The 18,412-nt window shown below is 46.8% G+C and overlaps 1 protein-coding gene across 1 annotated transcript in view; it reads right to left on the bottom strand.

Annotated features, from left to right (window-relative positions):
* Window positions 1-620: 620 nt before the first annotated feature.
* Window positions 621-18,412, bottom strand: part of GAN (gigaxonin) — a 52,066-nt gene continuing 34,274 nt past the window's right edge. Inside the window, exons 4-11 of the mRNA XM_047078820.1 lie at window positions 18,146-18,363; window positions 17,807-17,928; window positions 14,264-14,376; window positions 13,192-13,341; window positions 11,739-11,875; window positions 10,686-10,814; window positions 1,128-1,237; window positions 621-1,038 (exon numbers count right to left, since the gene is read on the bottom strand). Coding sequence (XP_046934776.1) covers window positions 857-1,038; window positions 1,128-1,237; window positions 10,686-10,814; window positions 11,739-11,875; window positions 13,192-13,341; window positions 14,264-14,376; window positions 17,807-17,928; window positions 18,146-18,363 — 1,161 coding nt within the window. The 3' untranslated portion in view covers window positions 621-856. The remainder of the gene's footprint in view (window positions 1,039-1,127; window positions 1,238-10,685; window positions 10,815-11,738; window positions 11,876-13,191; window positions 13,342-14,263; window positions 14,377-17,806; window positions 17,929-18,145; window positions 18,364-18,412) is intronic.

Below are 18,412 nucleotides of genomic sequence, written 5' to 3'. Positions count from 1 at the left end.
AGCAGACCTTGGTCACTTGTCTGACTCGGGTCTTTCTTCTGTAACATCCCTTACTCTGCTAATCTCCTCGTGTTTACAAAATGGTTCTGGTTAATTGAACAAGAAGAACGAACGGCACGGCACGAGACCCTTCACAGCTCCGAGAGAACTACCCCAGAAATTATGGCATGACGTTATCTAAGTCAACACAGAAGCTAGCAACTGCCTTTAAACTCGCACGAGGCTGCAACCTGACTCATTAATTTATCGAGCCTTTAGATTACTAAGATAGAACGTCATGAGAGAGAAATTTTATCTTAGTTTCAATTCATGATAATATAGTTTAAAAAAGATTCTTAGGACACAGTACTAGTGGTAAGTGGAGACTACCTGGCCCAATCTAACATCTTAGGCACAAACCTGAATCTGTCGGGCAGGGTTAGGCATGATATTTCCTTCCAAGTGCAGCAGGAACGCAGTCTCGGTGTGTTTGGATATGTTGATTTGCATGTACGGATTTCTGTTGTTTCCCAAAGCCAGGTACTGGAACACAGCAGTCGCTCGGAAAGGAGTCCCCTTCCGGGAGAATGCACCTTAGTACGCTAACTTCGATATTTTACATGACCCCGATTCCCACTTCCCTTTGCCTCTACCGGATAGTTACTCCGTTTGTCTGCAGACACATCTACCTGGAGGAACGGATTCCTCCAAGGGAGCTTTTTCGACAGTTACGGGTTCTCCCCGAGAGGAGCTGAAGCGCGGGCTTCTAAGCGTTACAGTAAAACCACCGGAGATACGCTGCCACCTCTGGTCCCCTCGCAGAAAGCCATGTTACGGTGCGCTGGGTCAGGAGCTCTGCCTCCGCTCTGCCGCCTCTTCAGGGTGAATGAACACGGATACGGAATAGGCCTTGCTGGAGCTGCAGGCGGAAAAGCTTGCAATTTGCAATACGTAAGGCTGCACAGCCGGTGCGGCGGAGGTCGGACGGGAGGAGCGGTTTGGTATGGTGCCACGTCCCTGTGCTTCTCTTAAACTCACGCACGTAGTCGTAATTGGTACCTGAACCACGAGAAGCAGCACAGGTGATACAACAACACGTCTTGGAATCGCCAGAAACCACTCCAGCGAAACCGCCGTAACGTGCTTACCTGTATCGAGATCTCCGATAACATAAATGCTGGCTCCTATGGGGACAGCTCCATAAACAAAAGAAGAACTGGCGGGGATGCATAAATTCTGGTCGTTAAGGTAGATCCACCTGAAAACGAACAGATAGACAAAACGAAGGAAGTCAAGAGGATGAGGTCTAGGAAGACGACAAAGGTGGGTGACCCGTCCAGAGGACAAGGCCCCGCACCAGTTCAGCTCAACCTGCTTCCCCATTTCCTTCCTGTCACTATGGACGATACCTCATTTTGTCCGTTCTAGAACGGCACCCGCTTTGAAACACAAAGCGTACGCACTTTTCAATCTGCTTCTTTTGCTCAGCAAAACGTTCCCGAGACTCAGTACCCTGTGGCTTATATCCATACTCTGTTTCTTACAATTTTAAGTGGTTTTCCATTGTGTGGATGTACCAGAATTTGTTTATGCGTTCCCTCGCCCATGTTCCTTTGGGTGCTTTCCGGCGTTCGGCTCCTGTGAATAAAGGGCTTTTGGACACTGGAGTGTAAATCTTCTTTGCGGATGTTATGTCACAGAACTGGTTATACAGCTAAAGCTGTATTCCACCGGGTAAGGAAATGCCGCACTGTCTTCCAAAGTGTTGTGCCATTCTCCGTCCCAATGAGCAACACCTGAGGCCTCCTATCGCCGGGGATTACTGCCAGCTCTCGGGAATGTCAGTCTTTCTGATTTCGGCCACGTTCGTGGCGTGGGCTTGCGGGCTTCCCGGAAAAGAAGGATGCTGGGTGTCTCTGTGTGTGCTCACTGGCCATTTTATCAGTCTTCTTTTGTGAAATGTCTGCTCAAAGATTTGCTCATCCTTGAAACTGGGTTTTCTATTTTCTTCTTGAATCGTAAGATTCTTTGTGTTTTGGGGATACAAGTCCTTTGTTAGATACGCAGATCGTGAATATTTTCCCCGGCTTGTAGATTATCTTTTCATGTTCTTAATGGAGACTTTTGAAGAAGAGTTTTTAATTTTGATGAATCACAATTTATTCTCTTTCTTTCTTTTTCTTTCTTTCTTTCTTTCTTTCTTTCTTTCTTTCTTTCTTTCTTTCTTTCTTTCTTTCTTTCTTAAAGGTCACGCTTTCTATGTCCTTCTAGGAAATCCCTGCCTATTCCAAGGCTGCAGAGGTTTTCCTCTTATGCTTTCTTCTGGAGACTTCACAGTTTCAGCTTTTACACTCACGTCTTACGACACATTTCAAGTTGAATTTTCGGAACGGAATTAGGTAGATGTTCACTTTCCTTCCGTGCAGACCTCTAATTGCTCTGGTCCCATTTGCTGAAGAGACGTTTCTTTCCCCACTAAACTGTCTTGGCCCTTCTGTTGAAAATCAATTTAATAGCCACTAAAAGGACCCAGGCCTCTAAAAAGATATGGCTGATTCCCCAGGCGAGACAGAAAACACAAGATGAGCCTGGAGTGCCTTGTGCGCCTGACAGGAAGCGCTTAAAGGACGGGGTGTGTCCGAAGGACACAGAGCTGACAGGAAGGCGTTCCCAGTGGCCAAAGCTGGAACGGTTGAGTAACAAAATAAAAAACGATAACTCACAGAGTTGCGCGGTGTCCCAGCCAAAAATGCGTAACCAAACCTCAGCTTAATCATGAGAAATCCTCAGACACACCCAAATTAAAAGACATCCTATAAAAACACGGACCAATTATCTTCAAGAATACCATGGTCATCAAAGGCAGGGAAAGACCAAGGAAACATCGCAGATGAAAAAAGACTAAAGAAACACACCTGAGTATGTTGTCGGATCCCGCATGGGATCCCAGAGCAAAGGGAAAAGAGATTAGTGGATGAGCTGGTGAAATTCGAATGAAGACTGTATTTACTTAACAGTACTGTACCAACATAAATATCCTGATTTTGATATCTGTACTATGGTTACGTAAGATGTTAACATGAGGAGAAGCTGGGTGCATGGCTTAATGCAGACTCTATTTTTGCAACTTTCCTATCAGTGTAAAACTATTCCAAAATAAAAGCGTTTTTTTTTGTTTGTTGGTCGGTTTGACCACCACCACCACCAACCATAGATTCTGCTATATAATGGCGTTCACTTAAAGTAATTGGACCAAACAATTTCCCTTTAAGAGCTAAAGACATAGCTGCGGGTGTAGCAGACCTCATCAGACCCCGGGATTGTATCTAAGCCCTTAAGAACTACCATGTCCAGGCCTACACTCGTTATTGGAGCGCAGGGCGTATGGACGTTATTCCTGGATCTCCAACTCTGTGCTATCGAGTGTCCGGGAAGACGGCGGCGGCTGAGATCCAGCGCATCTCCGTGTTAAATACAAATGTGAAACTGTTTCTCTAAGAACAGCACTTTCCTTTCAAAGAACTCTTCCCAGATTGATACAAAGCAGCAGCTTCCGTATTTGGAATTCTAAGAAGCACGGACCTTCCGAGATCACATAACCACTGCAAAGCAAGGCTAATGTAAGGCTGCCAGAGTCTTAAGCCCTTCGTGCAGCATTTGATTCATCTTACATCTGAATGGTGACTGGTACCCAGCAGTTTGCTGGGACTAGGAATGGTTTGGTCCCTGCTCCCAAAATGTCTCAGGGAAACAGGGAAACGGAAACATCCAAGAGCTCTCCCTGAAAAGTCAAAATGGGGACCTGAACAGGCCTTTGAAAGAAAGTGTCTGAAAACGTCCAACTACAGTAACTGGCTTATTCACATCTTATGTCTTCAGGGATAAACATCAATATTGAAGCCCTGACATTTCAATTCTTCCCAGGTTCTGAATCAAATGAAGCCAGTGAGTGTCCCCAGGCCTTGTCTCCAGCTGCACCCTACATCCAGGATCAAGGCCAGTGGGGAGGCACACGACCCCTCCAGGCGAATCCATGACGGGGCCATGTGTATCCGCACGAGGGTAACCGGCACTGCTGACTGAACATCTGTGACTAGATTATTTACTGAAAAGCACATCAGAACACAACAATATTTTGGCATAATTTTGTAGAGTTGAGAATCTCACATTATTCCTCCCTGGAATAATTAAACAAAGCTGAGGCAATCGGTCTATGTAGATGATCTAGCAAATTTGGTCCAAAGCGGATCAATGACTCAGAGTTCCTGGGTTTCAGACAAATAATCCTAGGTGATCTATTTCATATAATGCGGAGGCTTCAGATGAAATAAAACTGATACAAAAACTTAAGTGCATCATGTATTTACTTGCTGCTTGTAAAACGGATATAATTTTTTTTTTTTCAACGTTTATTTATTTTTGGGACAGAGAGAGACAGAGCATGAATGGGGGAGGGGCAGAGAGAGAGGGAGACACAGAATCGGAAACAGGCTCCAGGCTCTGAGCCATCATCCCAGAGCCCGACGCGGGGCTCGAACTCACGGACCGCGAGATCGTGACCTGGCTGAAGTCGGACGCGTAACCGACTGCGCCACCCAGGCGCCCCGTAAAACGGATATAAAACGGGCACCTGGGTGGCTCAGTCGGTTACGCGTCCGACTTCAGCTCAGGTCATGATCTCACAGTTCGTGGGTTGGAGCCTTGCATCAGGCTCGGCGCTGGCAGCAGGGAGGCTGCTTTGGATCCTCTGTCTCCCTCTCTCTCTGCCCCTTTCCCCCCAAAAAGACACATTAAAAAAAACAGGAGGGGCGCCTGGGTGGCGCAGTCGGTTGAGCGTCCGACTTCAGCCAGGTCACGATCTCGCGGTCCGTGAGTTCGAGCCCCGCGTCAGGCTCTGGGCTGATGGCTCGGAGCCTGGAGCCTGCTTCCGATTCTGTGTCTCCCTCTCTCTCTGCCCCTCCCCCGTTCATGCTCTGTCTCTCTCTGTCCCAAAAATAAAGAAACGTTGAAAAAAAAAATTAAAAAAAAAAAAAAACAGGAATAAAAGGCATACGGTTTTGCCTTTCTTTCTCTGCCATCTAGCATCTCGTCGACCTTGGACAATTTAGCTGTCATGTGTCACATGCAGAGACCAAACACCCCCACTGACATCGAATGACCTGTGGGCATGAGCTCAAGTGGCCAGCGTAAAGTGCTTTGCACAGCGGCCAGCACCTAGCGGCCGTCCCAGAGTGATAGTCATTTTTGTAACGGACAGGGCAGTGGTATGCCTTTAGTTACAATGTTTTCAAACACGGTCTTATGAGGACTTGAGGCTGCAAGGACGGTCCTCTGCTAACTTAGAATGAGCAATGTCCCCTGTGAAGGAGACTTCAGAATATAGCCTGGCTTGTGGCAGTGAGCTTTAGAGAGAGCAGGACAGGAGGGAAGGTCGGGGGAGGAGGGACAGTGAAGAGGGGAGAGGGACGGGCGATCGACTGGAGAGGAGAAAGACAGAGGGAGCTTTAGTGACGTTCTGCTTCCAGGAGGGAGAAGGAAGCTCTTAACAAGCTGATCCCCCTGGGAGAAAGCAGGTGCCGTAAACTCCGGGCAAGAGACCAAAGACCACTGCCCGACGGCTCTGGAGACTAAGCCAAAGCAGGCAGATTTGGGGAAAGAAGGTGAGAGTCGAGCACACAACCCCAGGGAGGGAGCCTGCCAGTGGTCTGGTAGTGTGGGCCAAAGGCAGCCTTGAGTCCGTGAGCCCAGAACCGTGAGAACTTGAACCTGAGGTGGGCCTCCGGAACTGAAGACGGGCTCGAGCGGCTGTGTGCAGCAGGTGTTACAGCGTCCAAGGAATCCCACCAGGTGTGTGGCTGCTACAACTGTCAGCGCAATGCTCTGACAGCACAAGAAAGGACCTTGGGGCCCCGACAACGTACCATTCACGATGTCTGGGACGCAGCCCAGAATTACTCAACCGACGAAGAGCCAGAGAAAGGAGGACCCATTCTCAAGGGAACAAACCATAAACAGACACCAACTCTGACGTGCCCGGGGTGCCGGGATGATCTATCAGGTGGGGACTTGAACGTGGCCAGAGTAACTACGCTCGAGAGAGAAAGGGAAACACGCTTCCGAGATGATAGGAGATTTCGGCAAAGAAAGGAAGAAATCTAAAATTCTACCTGAAGAATCTGGCAAGGGAAGGGCAAAACCCAAAGTAAGTCAAAAGAAGGAAACAGTACATGAGAGCAAAACACAGTGGAGAAAATGAAGGGCCTTGAAAAGATGAACTCCGTGTTAGGCTTTGCCAATAGGGGGCGCCGGAGGGACCGCGAGGCCAGGTAGGGGAAAGGGCTTCTTTCCCGGGCTTGGTGTGCCTCTTTCCTTCCTCCCTCGGGCTGCAGGCAGGAGGCCCAGAGGTGCTTGCCCTCAGCAAGGTCCTCTGCCACCCAGCAGGCCGCTTCCTGCACAGCAGCTCTGCCCCCAGCTCCCCGGCGCCCTGCACACGGTGGCCACGGCGCACCCTTGCAGGGTGGGGAGGCCTCTCTCTTCCCAACATGCTCCTTCTTAGGGTACTTCCCTCAGCCCTAAAGGTAGTGGTGGCTGCACTGCCCAAATTAGCTATTTCTGCACTCCTCAGAGCTCTCTTTTACCCGTTGGCAGTTAACCACCTCTTACTAGTGAGTGATTGTGTGAATTACGTCTTCCCTGTTCAGATGACTGGTGTGGTTTCTGCCCCTTGACTGGGCCACGGCTGAAACAGATCGGGTCAGGAGTGCGGTTCATCTCCCGGTGTCTTACAAAGGCTACTTCCTAACCATCAGATTCAAACAGCATAATGCCAAGGGGCAGACCGATAGGATGTCTTAATGGAACACCAAGATGATCAAAATCCCCCCGGACTAACAGAGGGCAGACAGCAGGGCTGACGTGGCTCTGAGGCCAGGCAGTGCAGGGGTACCACTGGCCCTGCCAGGCAAACTGCTTCTGGGAGTCCTTGCATATCGGTATGAAGAAAAAGCAGGAGCTAGGTCAACAGCAGCATACCAAGGCCGGGGACCGCGTTGCATAAGGACACAACATCCGCATAAAGATACTACCTCTGGGACTAAGTCTGTGATCTGTGTAACCATCTGATTACGTTTATGAAAGCACACGGCTGTTGTCCAAAATCCACCTGCCTTTTCTACCTTTTAGGCGAATTAAGTGGGGACGTGAGAGGTAGCCCCACTCTTGCATTTTCAAGTCTTTGATGGCAGAACCAATTTCTGTCAATTGCTCAAGGGGGCAGAACTGCTTCCGGTCTTCCGTCGTGATAGGGAAGGAAAGTTACAGCGGACTTCCCTTAGCCCTTCTTACCACAATGGCCCCCGACTCCGCGGGTCAGAGAACCAACATGGGATTCCACCGGCTGTCAAGTAAGTCTGCTCAACTACACGTTCGGGGATCAAAACATGAAACCGACAGGCCTTGACTTCAACAGTCACCATGACTGGTCTATAGAAACCAAAGGGGGGCATCTGGGCTGAACGCACGTGGGGAGGCCGTCAAACACGGGATGCGTAAAGAAGGGGGCTGGAGTGCAGGACACGGAAGGAAGAGACTGGAAAAGGCTGAGCATTTCTCTTAACCTCAGAGAGCGGGGAAGCCCAGCAGGGGGGAACACACTACCATCTCTGTTCGGTAAGCAGTGGGGAAATACCACGAATTTCCAGCGGGAGAGTGCAACGACCAAAGTCCGATTCATATTTCAAAAACACAAATAGGGAACAAGTACAGGAAACCTGGTTAGAAGGCTAATGATGCTGCACACAGGACGGCACGGACACAGTGGGGCGGGAGCAGAGAAATGAAGGCGGGTGATGTGGAAAATATGCCAGAGTCTAAAAAAAGGGGACAAGACTGGGCGACAGATGAGATGTGAAGCACAAGACAGAATCGAAGATGAGCTTTTTTGGGTGTGGATAACTGGGAGGGTGGCAGGACTAGTGAGGGAGCCGTGACACCGGGCGCAGTAGTAGGGGATGCCTGTCATTCTGGATTCACGAAGTGGCTACTACGACGTGGCATGAGTTAGGGCAATTTCTTTGCTCTCCTTCAAACAGTTTTGTTTTTAGTCAGAAACACAGAAAATACGATATGGCATTTTTCCAGGAAAGTTTTAACCTAAAAATAGGGAACAAAGACAGGAAAGACAAAAGATTACTTAAAAACAATAAATGTTCTCCAATCTCACACAGATTGCTCATCTGGCAACAGTTTCCATGGTATGCAAATATAACATACTTGGAAACATCTGCTCTGTTGAGAAATAAACTACTGCTATATGTAACTTTCTTCCTGTAGAGATTTACGGGAAAGCCTGTGTTTTAAGGCCATACCGTGTGGTGGCTGGAAAGGTGACTGTGCGGCCAGAGTGCCTGAGTTCAAATTCCAGCCCCACCACTTGTGAGACCTGTGTGTCTTCGGGCACATTACGTAACCTCTCTGTGCTTCGGTGTAAAATTGGAAGAAAAGGAGCACCGATACTCAGAGGGTTGCTTTTTGAAGACCGAATGAGTTATGAACGAGTTAATCCACGGCACTTAGTGTTATGTATATATCTAGTGTCACCTAAACAAGTAAGAATCGTAGATGTCATACTGACAAGAGAAATTCAGCTTTCCTCATTCTATTATTTAAAACCAAACACTGGCGGGCGCCTGGCTGGCTCGGTGGGTAGAGCATGTGACTCTTGATCTCGGGGTCTTGAGTTCAAGCCCGACATGGGGCCTTGAGCTTACTTTAAAAACTAACAATGGACAGGGGTGCCTGGGTGGCTCAGTCAGTTAAGCATCTGACTCTCGATTTCCCCTCAGGTCATGATCTTACAGTTTGTGAGTTTGAGCCCTGTGTTGGGTTCTACGGTGACAGAATCCCTGCTTGGGATTCTCTCTCTCCCTCTCTCTGTGTCCCTCCTCTGCTTGTACATGCATGCTCTCTGTCTCTCTCTCAAAATAAGTAAATAAACATTAGAAAACAAAAAAACTAACATTGGACAGCTTAGATAGAAGGAAACTAACAATCCCTGAATTTATTTGGAAGTGCTTTTAAGTAGCAAGGAAGGAGCCATACTCTTGTGTCTAATACTTACGAACTGAAAGCAAGTAATACACTTACATTCAAGCTTATCAACTATAAATATGAAACAGCCTGGAAGAAATATAAAGGTTCTAGTGATTTATAGCATATCAAGGACAGACTGAGAAACTGTGTAGCCAGATTTAAGTCCTATAAACCAACAGGGACAGGGAAGAGTGAGGCATCAGTGGCCTTAATTACCCCAGCAGACAAGCGGCATCCTATAGCTCACGCTGCCTAAATAGTAACTCGGTCATCATGAAAAAGGTGCGTGTCAGTATTTTACCAGAAATCAAACGCACTGACCAGTGCTTGTAAGTCAAGTTGAGCAGATGGTCTCAAGATTCAGTCAGGCAGGAATTAACACAGTACTTTATACCTTGGACAGTCAGCCCTCACAGTAATGTATCAAGAGAAACGTAGAAAGTCTTTGAAATTCTGCCCCCCCACCCCCACCTTAACCCCACAGCAGACATTCTCTCAATTGCTCTCAAACTTTGTCTAATAAATTTTCCTAACACTATCTATTCCTGTAATTGAAGGAGGGAAAAAGGCTACACAAATATCCTGAATATAAAATACGTTAAAAGTTAGGTGACATTTATTTCTATCTCTAAAGTCTTGGAAACTGCACCTTGTTTGCCCTAATCTAAAACGGTAAGAAATTAAACACTGCATGATAGCACCCCCTTCTGGTAACACGGTTGAAATCCCGTAACAAGACGAATTTTCCCATGACCTCTAGGATTTGAAGGGAATAGTCCTGTTTAGTGGCTATCACAGTAAGATGTGTGAGAGGCGAGAAGGGGAGGGGGCGGGTGGGAGGGTGCCCACTCTACAAGACAGGTATGGCAACCTATCAGACGCTTGAAGACTGACACCGCACTTCCATCCACAGAACCAACCTTCCATTGAGCAGCTGACACAGGCAAGGTGTGCTGCTGAAGCTAAGATCCAGAGCTGGCCGAGCTGAATCTTGCCCCTAAGAACCTTAGGGTTAACGAATGCAATCCATGAGACATGAATCGAATGTCCCGACATCACAGACTGAGGAACCTAAGTCGGACCGGGAGGTGTGAGAAGGCTTTCTCCGGGCAGCAGACCATCAAGCACAGTCTCGGAAAAGGCCAATTAATTGGATAAATATTGGAAGGGAAATTTTAGGCAAAAGGAATAGTACAACAGCACAGAGCTGAGATCATAACGTGTTTGGGGGGAAAATGCTGCTCGGCAGGACTCAAGCAAAGCATCTGTGTGGGAGACTAGCAGAGAGGATAGACAAAGGCCGTATCATGCTAGGTCATACATGCTAGGTTAATGAGTTTAAACTTTAAAAGGTATAGCTTTTTTTATAGCCAAAAATGATTTTAAGTAACCAAGGATCGAGGTCTGATACAGATTTCGGAAACACTTTTCAATGGTTTTAGGTTAGAAATACTTCTGAAGTCAGACTAAATATCCAGTGGGCATCAGGCATATGTCCTAAATGGATGAGATAATTCAGTAAAGTAACTTGAAAACCAAACGAAACAAATCTAAGACATGACTTTGAAAGCGTAAAGGAAAAGTTGCAGAAGTTACGTGAAACCGCTCATAATTACCTTTTAAACTCATCGTGGTAGAATTCAGACTTGCAAGTGACCATCTCACTGCCCTGGATGTCTTCACGACTTCTGACTCCCCCAAAAACATACAGTTCCATGGCAACTCCACAGGCCACAGCTCCAAATCTGAAAGACCACACAGAGCATATCAGCTATTGGATTTACAACCCATGGTTGTAAATGGATTGATTCCCTAACTCCTCTTATGTTTGTTGTAACCCCATGACATACAGGGTTTCATGAATATGTGGGTCTTCCTTTTTAGGAAATGGATTCTTCATTTACTTTTTTAAAAATCTATTTATTTATTTATTTATTTATTTAATATGAAATTTATTGTCAAATTGGTTTCCATACAACACCCAGTGCTCATCCCAACAGGTGCCCTCCTCATTGCCCATCACCCACTTTCCCCTCTCCCCCAACCCCCATCTACCCTTAGTTTATTCTCAGGCCTTAAGAGTCTCTTATGGTTTGCCTCCTTCCCTCTCTGTAACTTCCCTCCCTTCCCCTCCCCCTTTATTTATTTATTTATTTATTTATTTTTTTTTTTCAACGTTTATTTATTTTTGGGACAGAGAGAGACAGAGCATGAATGGGGGAGGGGCAGAGAGAGAGGGAGACACAGAATCAGAAACAGGCTCCAGGCTCTGAGCCATCAGCCCAGAGACCGACGCGGGGCTCGAACTCACGGACCGCGAGATCGTGACCTGGCTGAAGTCGGACGCTTAACCGACTGCGCCACCCAGGCGCCCCTATTTATTTTTGAGAGAGAGAGACAGAGACAGAGAGAGTGGGTGGGGGAGGGGAGAGGCAGAGAGAGACGGAGACAGGATCCGAAGCAGGCTCCGCACGGTCAACGCAGAGCCTGACGTGGGGCTGAAACTCACGAACCATAAGATCATGACCTGAGCGGAAATCAGACGCTTAACTGACTGAGCCACCCAGGTGCCCCTCATTTTCTTTTAGAGAAACCAAATGCCAAGTCAAGACAAAGGTTCATTTGGAAGAAAGGGGGGATCTACAAAGTCCACGTCCACGCTCTCCGACCTTCTCTCTTTTAGCGGACAAATAGCAGTCCACTGCTGGGTCCTTGGGTCGTAACATTCCACAGATTCGAAGAGTTTTCCATATGATCCTCCGCCCATGGCATAGATTTTCTTTTTCATAGCTGCATAGCAGCCAATCTGAAAGGAGAAAGCAACAGAGGGGAGGCACGACTGATTATTCAAGTTAGGGCACCCAAGGGTATCTGTGAAAGGATCTGATTTTTATTTATTTATTTATTTTTTTTTTTTAAAGACAAGCTGATTTTTTTTTTTTTTTTAACGTTTATTTATCTTTGAGACAGAGACAGAGCATGAACGGGGGAGGGTCAGAGAGAGGGAGACACAGAATCCGAAACAGGCTCCAGGCTCTGAGCTGTCAGCACAGAGCCCGACGCGGGGCTTGAACTCACGGACCGCGAGATCATGACCTGAGCCGAAGTCGGCCGCTTAACCAACTGAGCCACCCAGGCGCCCCAAGGATCTGATTTTTAATAGTCAAACTATGGTGTTTTCCAACCTGACAAACACAGGATTTTAAAAACGAGAAGAGGAGGAAGCACACATATTGTTTGTTAAACTCCATCTAATACTATTACACTGAGATATACAAACACCCTAAGTTTTTAAAGTTTATTTATTTACTTATTGAGAGAGAGAGAGAGAGAGAGAGAGAGAGAGAGAGAGAGGAAGGGAGAGAGAGAGAGAGAGCACATAAGTAGAGGAGAGGCAGAGAGAGAAAGAATCCCAAGCAGGCTCCGCACTGTCCATGCAGAGCCTGATGCGGGGCTTGATCTCACAAACCACGCGACCATAACCTGAGCCGAAATCAAGAGCCGGACACTTAACAGACTGAGCCACCTGAACCACCGGGCGCCCAAAGCCTAGTTATTAAGGGGGCTTTCCAGGCTCTCCATTCTTCCACCACTCTTCGAAGATTCCAAGATTTCGATTCCATCGTGAATGGATGTCACTTAGTTCCCGCTCCGAAGTGAGCAGGCACCGATAGTGGGAACCCAGCACTTGAGCTGTAAATACCCACGGGACTGCCCGAAGGTCTGGCGTGACCAAGAGCCCCTCCGTCCCACACCAGGGAACGGGGGCCGTGTCTTCACCCTACTCAGTATGCAACGGCGGTTCTTGCCTGCAGACTGCGTCTCCTCAGGCCTGAACAATGACTGAGAAAACAGGTCTGGAAGACCCGCTCGCTTCCTAGGACAGCGCCCTCAGGACACATCTGGCAAGCACGGGTGTGGACACCGCAGGGCCCACCATCAGGGTGAGCACTCACACGCTATCCTGGCGGACGGCTGGTAACAGAGGCGAGCCACCGACAGCGACAGAAGTTCGCGACACTCGTTCTTCTAATGCTGGTGATCCTACTAAAGGGCGTGTGTGGGAAACGAGCCAACGTTAACTTTAAAACCCAACGAGTAATCCCAAGACGTGGTTCTCACCTTTCTAACCATGGTCAGGTCAGGTTGCTTTGTCCAGGTTTTAGAATAAATGTCGTAGCGCTCCATGGAGATCAGCTCTTTCTCACCATCTTCTCCTCCTAAAATGTACAGCATTCCATCTATCTCCACAATTCCAAAATTATGCCGCGGCTGAAAAGACAGCAAAGGTCTCTGCACACGGAAGGCCAACTGCCAGACTGAAAGCAGGTGGCCACACGCTATTACAAATTACAGATACCATGATATTCCAGAGTTCCAGGCTCAAAGCCTTCTCTCTCAGATATTTGTGATTTCGCTGGCAGCTCACCCTTCTGCCACAACAGACAAAGAACCCCCATCCCGGAGCGATTCCGAATAAGGGAATCACCCATGTGATAAATTCACTGGCAGAATCATTGTTTCTCACTCGTCGTGGCTCACAACAATAGTACCTTCTGGGTCAATAAAATTATCCGTGTTTACTTAAGTGTTTCCAGGTTGGTGTGAAAGCCAAGTAAGAGCCACAGCAACAGCGCTGCCTGAGGCTGGGAGAGGCACGGGGAGGCCAGGCTCAGGCCAAGGCCATCTGGAATGACAGAGGCCTGAGGTAGCTCACACTCGTTTGCCAGCAAATACTTCCTCAGCGTCCCCGCTGTCCCCGCTGTGCCCGGCATCGTCGCAGCACTCAAGATAGAGCCTTCAGCACACAGACAAAATCCCCGGCCACCAAGGAGTTCGTGTGAACACGAAAAATGCCCAGCACGTGAGAAGGTGCTGTGCCTCACGAAGAGAAAGAAAACAGGAAGTGTGGTGGGAGCCGAGGGGCCGACGGAAGGCCTCCTGGAGAGTGCTGTGCGGACACTGTGGGAAACAAGGAGCGAGGTGCAAGGGCATCTGGGAAAGGTCCCAAAGCAAGAGCGTGCGTAGGCTGGAGAAAGGCACAGGGAGGAGCGGGAAGGTGGGCACTAGCATAGTGGGGGTGGGGGGCGTGTGGCAGGCTCCCTGCTTCTCCTCTTACATCTCTGCAAATGCAAAACAAAAGCGCTAAAGGGAAGAAAGACACCCTATCAAAGCAAATGAAAAAGCTTTTTACCTCATTCATTGGCGGCAATGCAGTCCACGTATTTGCATCTGGGTCGTATTTTTCTCCTGAGCTCAGGGTCTGCTTATTTTCATCTTGGCCCCCAAATACAAACAAGAATCCCTCTGCAAAAATCAAATGAGACACACAAGGAAGTTGAAACTTTGGTCTCCACCCCCCTCCTGCCGAATATAAATGCCCCAGCTGTAGAGACAGTATGTGGAGACAACTTCTCTAAGTACAACAGCAGTGGGTGTGAGGTCTTGATCACAATTCACTGGATCCTTCGTGAGGGAGCCTAATCACATCTGAGAGTCACTATGACTATTGTAGCTCCCTCAGCACCCGAGCGCGTTCCCACTGCCCTACAGCATACAACCAAGACTGACACCGCCCATGCAGACACTGGGCAGCTGCATCAATTCTATTTCCCCTCTGTGACTCTCAAACGGCTTCTCATCTACAGCCCACGTCCGCTCGTTCAAGACCCAGGAGCACTCAGATCCAGGGCACCGTGAGCACTTCGTATTCAAGACAGGATCTAAGAGTCACTGTTCAACTTCCTGTTTCAGGTAATGGTGGATCCGGTTATTTATACCAATTCTTGTGCAACACAGCTAACCTCCTGGACCAAACAGTTTTGAAATGAAATAATCTTCTGAAAAGAGAAGAAGCCAACAGGACAGTATGGCAAAGCTTGAGATAAAGTGGGAGCTGGAGAGGTTACCAACCATGGAAACCATTTTGCTCTGAGGGCATTTACCAATCTGGGAAATTTCCAACCTATCCTGTAAGGCTTTGAGGGCATGAAAAAGGCAGAAATCAAAACCCCAGGCCCATAGAAAGTGTGGCTTCTGGCAGGGGAGCCTCTCCCAAGTTCAACCAGAACCAGAACCCAGATTTAAATCTCTTTGCTTGTCTGGAAGACCTCAGGGTTTGCATCTGGTTTCCAGTAATTCCAAATTTGTAGTGTTTACAGGCAACTGGAAGAAACAAACGTAAAACTTGTGTGGAAGAAAGTACCTTTATCTAATCTTTAGATTAGGATATTCTAAGATTCTAGAGCACCAAGTTATTCTTATGAACACTTTTTAATAAAATGATCAGCACCACCCAAAGATACTAGGACATAGAAAGCAGACTATGAAGAAGAACCGGCAACAGAAGACAATAGGAAGCGGCTTTGCAGAGACTTCAAATTTCAAATACTGGACTAATCAGAAAGCCAACAAAATGACAAAGCTTACTATGCTTAAAAACCGAAAGACAAATTTTAAGATAACTCCTGGGAAAAGGGGACTACAGAAGTGACACGGCAGATTTAAAAAAGATCTAAAGAGAATTTCTAGGAATAAAAAAGAAAAAAAAACTAGATTACAAAAAAAATCCAGTAGGTTGGTTTAATGGCAGATCTGTCAGTGTTAAAGAGAGAACTCATTAAATGGAGGGTACATCAAAAGAAATCACAAAGAGGGCAACACATGGAAAGACAAAAACATGGAAAACAAAACAAAACGATGGCAGGAGGCTGAGGACAGAGCAAAAAGGAGTAGCCATGTTTAATCTGACTTCCAAAAAGCAGGAGGACAGAGGACAATGGAAGAGAGGCGATATTTAAAGACATGAACATGAATAAGAATTTTCCACATTTGAGGAAAGGCCAAGCCACAGAGTTAAGATGCCCTGAAATTCTATACCCAGCACAAGTATCCATTAGGAATGAAGTCAAAATAATGACATTTTTAGACAAACAAATCCAAGCGTTTGCTACCCGTAGACCCACATTAAGGGAAATTCAAAAGGATGAACTTCAGGGAGAAGGAAAATAATCCTAGATGGAAGGTCTGAAGAAGAAGAAAGAAAAACAAAGAAAGTGGTGGATAGGCCGGTAAAAGACACTCCATAGATACATATATAAAACATAGATGAATAAAACATGTTTATATGTAAATATTTACTCATAAAGTCCTATTTTAATACTGCAAGACTGTGGAACATGAAAAACAGCAGAAATGCACTTAGGCTTTGATAACTTAAGAATACAGGCTATACGGGGCGCCTGGGTGGCGCAGTCGGTTAAGCGTCCGACTTCAGCCAGGTCACGATCTCGCGCTCCGTGAGTTCGAGCCCCGCGTCAGGCTCTGGGCTGATGGCTCAGAGCCTGGAGCCTGTTTCCGATTCTGTGTCTCCCTCTCTCTCTGCCCCTCCCCCGTTCATGCTCTGTCTCTCTCTGTCCCAAAAATAAATAAACGTTGAAAAAAAAAAAAATTAAAAAAAAAAAAAAAAAGAATACAGGCTATGGTATCTATGATGACTTTCAAAGGAATATAGACAAAGACTATAACTTCTAACCTGGAAGAGAGGGAAAAAAGTGAATGACAAAAAAAAAAAAAAAAACCCATCAGTTAAAGCAAAAAAGAGGGGGCGTGGGCAGGAATAGGAACCACTCGGTCACCTCACAGCCACACTCACTACAGCTGGACACAACCCCATCCTCACTGTTCAATGTTTCTGAAGCACCAACCCCTCCAGGAAATCTTGGAAAATCCATGACACTGGAACCACAGTGGTGGGTGTGCGTGTGTGAAAATCATGAATATATGTACATACTATGGGAAGAAAATGTGAGGAAGCTAATTCTGAGAAGACAGAATAGGGAAATCAGACCCACATCCTGTTGGCTACACCACTGCCTCCCGCTGCTTATTCCTAACAATTAACTTCAATAATCTTGGAACCCACAAAATGATTCCACTTCTGTCCTCTGGTTTAGCTTTAGCCAGCTCTATAATCTGGTACAGCTTTCAAAATCTTGAAAGCAATGGTAGCGGGCAAGCAGAGACTATATAAGAAGAGGGGTTCCAGGAAGACGATTGACAGTAATTAGAATTTAGTGAAATGGCACCTGCGGATGAACCCAAGCGGGCAGGCCCAGGTGCAGAGAAAAGCAGCCAACGGTCAGAAGGCAGCAAGTACAACCTTTCCCATCACCTCGAGGGAGGGCTTTGAATGATGTGGAGCTGTTTTCAAACTTGCAAAGGTCAGTGAAAGATACTTTCTATTGTAATGTAATTTGAAGCCTTTGAAGGAAAGTAATATTTTCTGAAGTCTCACACAAAATGCCGGCTTTCACATAACAGCTTTACTTTTGATACAGTTACTATAATTCTGAATGGCATGAATTTCAAAAATGGGGCTGGCGTGGCTCAAAGGAATTCTGTGTTCAGGGTGTGGCCACACAGGTAACTGATGGGAAGAGTCACTGAGTCCTGCTTTTCCATCAGTTACATCATCAGGTAAAATGCTCCTCTACTAAAATTCTCAAAAATAGCTCGGTATGAGAGATTCAGGAGCAATAAAGACTGACACAAGACACTCTCCTCCTTACAGACTCTCGAAGGCTAGAGCTAGACAGAAGATGTCACCATAGAGATAATACAATTATCTCTTAAAATTCAAATTAAATCTCTACAAGGTTTTGCGTCATTCTGTACAACCCTGAAATTACATATTACTTGATCTTGTGTTTAAGTAAAATTGACCACAGAATGGTACCTGCTGAGAGAACTCCGTGGTTAATTCTTGGCATGCTTAAAGGGGCCAGTTCAATCCAAAGCTGCCTATTAGGGTCATAAAGAGGGCACATACATCGCATCGCTGCTGTTGGTTTCCGGGAACTAAGGAAATAAATAATTGATTAGCAGTTAAAGTGCTTTATATAGTTCTGCTTACAATAACTATGACTAGTTTCATTGCTCTAGAGAACGCTTAAAACATTTTTAAAACTCTATTGCTATGATGCTTAGATACCAAAACAACACTATGAATCCCTGCTCGCGTGGAAATAGCTCTCCCCTTACACGACTGTTGAAGCGATTCACGTCCAATACTCACACTCTCTCTTCTCCACCCACAGTCACAATGCACTCGGAGTAACCCCGCGGCTTGAAGTTCGCCAGCATGGCCTCCCCCTGCTGCGGCTGACTCAGCGGTATGTTGCTGCACTCCTTGACGATTTCTCGCACCAACGGTTCGTTCAGCATCTGTTCCCGTAAGTAGCTGGAGTCTAACCCTGAAACCCAGAGCGCTGACATCACGTCCTTCATGTGGACCTGCACGACAGGGTAGAAAGAATGGGGAGAAAAACAATGAAGGATGTAG

This window comes from Lynx rufus, unplaced genomic scaffold (genome assembly GCF_022079265.1).
Source record: "Lynx rufus isolate CCGP_SWC_20201006 ecotype Redwood Valley unplaced genomic scaffold, mLynRuf1.p SCAF_16, whole genome shotgun sequence".
NCBI classification, from domain to species: Eukaryota; Metazoa; Chordata; class Mammalia; order Carnivora; family Felidae; genus Lynx; species Lynx rufus.
The sequence above is the reverse complement of the archived record's forward strand: the minus strand, read 5'-3'. Positions and strand labels throughout refer to the sequence as shown.